The following is a 5,504-nucleotide window of genomic DNA, read 5'->3' on the forward strand; positions in this document are numbered from 1 at the left end:
GGCAAGAGCAATCAGGGGAGTTGAGCAGCACAGTACAGTGTGAGTCTCGCTGGCTGCTCATAAATGAATGCAGCATGGGAAAAATCTTCTGATTTTTCCCACGGCTGCGTTCATTCATAAACGCAAGCCGCATGACTCGGGACTCTGAAAAGAGGAGTACCACAGCTGCATTTATGAATAGAGTTGTGAGAATCCTTCTCTCAGTGAGAGGGCTTGCCCTCATTCTGACCTGTAGTGCCCGGGGATCGCTTACTGACAGGAGGATTCCCACGGCTGTATTTATGAATGCAGCCGCGATAAGCCTCCTATAGTGATTTCCGATGGTTCAGCGAAATTTTGTGAACCCTTTGGAACTTCGAGGAAATTTTAGAGAGAATGCCAGAGGCATTCTTGTTCATCACTACTACTGACTAATTTTGCTTGCACTGATGCACTGAAATTTAAAGTGGTGTTACCATCTCTGTCCAGTTCTCCTCTGGAAAACAAAACACATCCTTTGTGTTCCCTGCTTTATTTCCATTTCAATAAATTTTCATTGGTTTTTAAAACAAAAATTTAACATAGAACATTTGTACTTAGATACACATACAATATAAACAATGCACTAGTGAAAAAAAGGGGAGGGGTGAACAAAAGGATAAGAGAAATAAGGGGGATAGCATAAAGGAGATAAAAAAGATATGTAAGATATGTAAATGTAAGGAGAAAGGGGGCAAAACACACAGGGGGATTCTTCAAGTGCCCAAAGAACATTATGGGTCCATAATAAAATCACTGACAATCTGTTAGGTAATGTCCCAGCAAAAAATACAGTTGGATATAACTTAAAGCATATAGGACTTTGCTTGAATATATGCTCCATCAAACAAAGACATGGACATCACATGGAAGGTTGGGAAGAGAGGGGGAAATGAGAAGGACAGTGAAGCCTAAAGAGTATGCCCTGTTTTAATTCTAAGGTGCAGACATTAAATCCAGTGTCTATAACCACTGCAGTTCATTTTCAGTATTACCTATCTGGTATTTTTGTTTTAAATATGATTTGTTCCGTGGGTAGCTCAATGTACTTAAAAAACTACATGTTTAGCTTTTATATATGGTATATGGAAGCAGATTGTGAAAGTCAGCGATTGCGAAAGTCAGATTGTGAAATATCATAATCTTCAGAAGGTGCAAAGAAGTAGAATCCGAGTTGAACTTCAAAGACCAGTACTGGACAGGCAGAGATTATTATTATTATTCTTAATAAACAGTATTTATATAGCGCCAACATATTGCGCAGCTTTGTACATTAAATATGGATCAAAGAAATCAAATAGAGATCAAACTAATTGCAGAAAATAATCCTGCCCATGATGAAAAGAAATGCAGGTAGCCTAATTAAAGCCCAACTCTAGCTAAACTGTTTTTACCTTCTTTTTTTACAGACCTTATTTTTGTAATAACTACTCTTCAAAAAAAGTGTTTTTGCCGTCACTGTTGTCATTCAGAACTGGCCTATAAAATTAGCGACAGCTGTTATCTACTCTGTGTCTGATCATGTATGACTATACTAATTAAAGCGGTTGTCAACTGCAGAATTTTTTTTTGAAATATATTCCTCCCTTTAAAATAAAACTTTTTCAAAATACTTACAAAGAAGAACAATATAATGAGCTTGATCTGTTAGTAAATGTGATGAGCAAATGTGTCAGATCTGTTTATTTTCTGTTTGTCAATTTTTATCCTTTAACCATCTTTCTCATTGTCTGTGATTTTAGATCAAGAGATGGAAACATAATGCCTAAATATTTTGCATGCAGTAGTGCAGTTCTTAGCTTGGTTTAAGTCAATATGAGTGAGGATTTCTGCCTTTCTATAATGTCACAGAGTGCGTCACTTACCGTGTTTGCTGAAGAAATGTCGTAGCACAAAAGGGCAAGACTGAGTGATAGTTTCACCAAATTTAGCTTGGTCCCAGCATGTTAGGTTATCCCAAACTCCCAAACATCCTGTGTACAAAGAGAAAGATAATTCATTTTATTCACTCTTGAAATCCTAAAAACTGTAGTTAATGCATCCTTTTTTATTAATATTATTTATATTCAACAACAGGACAGAGAAGAAGATGTATGAGTACCAATATGACCTCCATAACAAACAAGGTCACCAACACAATTGCCGACTACCATATTGAATCTGTTTTTTTTTTTTATTAATAATACAATTTTTTGCTTTATATAAAAAAATATTAATACAAATTTTAAATACTAATTCAACTATTCTTCACCCCATCTCTATAATAGGAAAAAACAGATGTTGATTTTAAGTATTTAGTATTTCACTCCAATATATATGGTGAAGAAGAAATTACTGCTAGTATTTTTACTAATGCTAGATGAACTTTTTATCATTATGTCTTACCAAATTATTATGAGGTTGAATAATGATTAATCCAAATAACTTTAGAATTCATTTTCATTAAAAATTTAAAAGAGAGTATAAATAACAAAAAGAACATTGGGTATGCTATAACAAATCTTAAACTGTAGTCAAATCAACAGAGTTTTAGCAAAAAAGGAAAGCTTGAAGGTCAGGGCCAATGTTAGAGGATTGGGGATAAAATGAGTCACATATTGAAAATGCCCAGTGTACCCTAAGAGATAAAGGTAAAAAAAGAGGGGGACACAGCAAGTAGTCTGCAGTGGTCTTAAATTCATCCCAGTAATACCAGGAACGTACAGTACCGTGCGTTGGACGATCTCCTGTATGCATAAGCTCCTCCATATATTGGATATCATTCACCCTGGCCAACCATTGCTGCACTGTAGGTGGAGTACTTTGTCTCCATAGCGGGGGTATGCATGCCTTGGCGGCGTTTAACAAATGTCGCAACAGCGACCTTCTGTAGGACTTCCTCGACATCACCGACATATGAAGCAAGACAAGCTCTGGTTTATCCCTTATCGACACCTCTGTCAGCCTCTGCACAATATCAGCAACATCCGCCCAGAACGCCATCAAACTAGGACAGGACCAAAATATGTGCAACAACGTACCTACATGTTGTCCACATCTCCAACACACCGAACTAGCGTGCTGAGAGAGTTTCGCCATCCTGTCTGGGGTTCTATACCACCTGGTAAGTATTTTGTAATTGGTTTCCTGGTAATGATTGCTAATAGAGGCTCTATGGCCATAGTATAGTATGCACTCAATTTGTTCTTTGGTAAATTTAATCCCAAGGTCTCTCTCCCATTTGGAGACAAAGTACGGTGTTACATTGTCCTGAGGTGTAAGTTGTAGTTTATATGTGTGGGATAGAACTCCTCTCAGGGCATTCCCTTTGATACATAGACTCTCCAGAGCACCTAATGGGCGGTTAAAGTCTTGTGCTGGAGGTAAAGATCTGATAAAATGCTGAAACTGTATAGATCTCCAGTTATCTAGACTCGGGAGGGAGTGGTCTTGTTGAAGCTGTCCTGTAGTGGACCATCCAGAATGGAGCAGGAAATGAGTAGCACGGTATATCCCATTGTCAATCCAGGACCTATATACTGGGTCTCTTCTGCTGGTCGGGAACTTGGGATGTCCTAGGATGGGGGACATAGGGGAGGGGAACGAGATAAGGCCTTCCGCCCGAAAATACCTCGACACCACTCTTAGCGTTTCACCTATCAGGGGATGTCGGCGCAAAGCAACCGTATCTTCCACCGGGGACCACGCCGCAACTCTCAGCATTACTGGAGACTGTGCATCTTCCAGGGCCACCCATTTGATGTGCTGCATCATTAGTGTCCACCCCTATAATAGCCTGATCTCTGGGGTCTCCTGGATGCAGAGCTAGCCTTCTGGAGTTTGTAAGGGAGTGAGATACATGTCCCCCCTGAGCTACCACCGCGGCATTCTCACCAGGAAAGGAGGGGGAGGTGTTGACTGGCGCCATATTAATGTACTGTGGGGCCTCTGTGGTATTGCTGGGCCCCAGGAGGATATGATCCCGGGGGCCCTTCATGCCCTCAGCATGGCTTCCTGAGTTAACAGGAGAAGGTGCCCTGAAGCCATCCGGATTTGCAGCAGCGGCTCTCTCATGGAGGGAGAGGGAGGGGGTGCCGGCCGACGCCATCTTGGGCGCCTCGTGCTGCGGGCCAGAGGGGTCTGAAGAGGCGAAATAGCGGGCTAGGGCCGTCCCCTTACCCGCTCTTCTGGAACCGGGAGTCTTCTTGCCTCGCGGCATGGCACCCAGGCAGGAGCCTGAACTTTGTTTGCTGAGAAACTGACCTTAAGCTGCCTCATTTTGAACTGCCGCAAGCCTGTTTAAGGGTCAGATATATGTAATGGAGAGTTTAGGGGTCAGCAGAGTTTACAACAACTAAACAGAATAACAAACATGTTGGAAGGAAATTTGGGTTTCTGAAAAAAACTTTCAACTTTTGATGGATGGAAAGAAACTAAATCGTTTGGCAGCACAAACAGGTACCAAATATGTATTTTATCATTGTATTTAGTAGTTTGCCTGGAGTTCATTATTAGTATTTTGAATTTCTTTAAACTTAAATTAAGCTCCATAAACTCCTTCTCATCCACAGTACACTAACTTATATTGGGCACCGTTATAAAACAGGATTAATAAGTCTATCACTGCGTAGCATTATCATTAAGCTTCCATTACAAATGCCTCTGACAGCATGAAACCACTGAAGGATCATGGTACATGTTGTACTATTTTTAAATACAGAAAGACTAACCCGATGATTCAAATTCTTCCTGCTGAGCTCATCCAGCTGTAATATACTAAAAAATATTCAGTGTGATTTCCCTGAACAGAACCAGGTGGAATTCTGTAATAAAATATGTTAAAATATGCCCTAGACCTCAGGGAGGATTTTGAAGCAAAGCTAGACTTTATCCCTAAAATGGTCCTGACAGCAACTTTGATATGAGCTGTGAACATACTGTCATGATCTGCAGCCTCAATTGATTTTTATCTTAGTTTTGTTTTACTTTACATTTTTGTAAACAATGCTTTACCAAATATACCAAACATTTAATCCTTAAATGACAGAATAACACGGCTACCATGTAGAATGAGATCAATTAGCATAATAAAAACTCATTGATATGGTTGGCTCAGTTGGTAACACTCTGGTCTTTGAAGCACTAAATCACAGGTTCAAATCCCAGCATGCACTCCATCTGCAAAGAGTTTATATGTTCTCCTTGTGTCTGTGTGGGTTTCCTCCCACATCTCAAAAAACATGCAGTTAGCATAACTGGCTTTACCCTAGACTATGGTATTGCCATATGGCTACATTCAATACTCAGCCCCTTTGAGGGACAGTTAGTGATTTAACAATGCACTTTGTAATATGATGGCCCTATATTAATACTGTGTAATATTATTCATCGCCATAGTAATAAAGAACCACAGGTCCAAAAAGAAGTTGGGAGAGGTAGCAAAATATAGGGGATAGGAGTTTCAGGTGAAGTCATGCCTTGCCACCCATTGGTATACTCAAAGAGAC

At 40.0% G+C, this 5,504-nt stretch overlaps 1 protein-coding gene across 1 annotated transcript in view; it reads right to left on the reverse strand.

The window, feature by feature from the left end:
* Positions 1–5,504, reverse strand: part of VIPR2 (vasoactive intestinal peptide receptor 2) — a gene marked incomplete in the record, with an annotated part of 45,067 nt that overhangs the window by 25,422 nt on the left and 14,141 nt on the right. The window contains 1 exon segment of the mRNA XM_072412613.1: positions 1,884–1,991. Coding sequence (XP_072268714.1) covers positions 1,884–1,991 — 108 coding nt within the window.

Source organism: Pyxicephalus adspersus, chromosome 5 (genome assembly GCF_032062135.1).
Source record: "Pyxicephalus adspersus chromosome 5, UCB_Pads_2.0, whole genome shotgun sequence".
Classification (NCBI taxonomy): domain Eukaryota; kingdom Metazoa; phylum Chordata; class Amphibia; order Anura; family Pyxicephalidae; genus Pyxicephalus; species Pyxicephalus adspersus.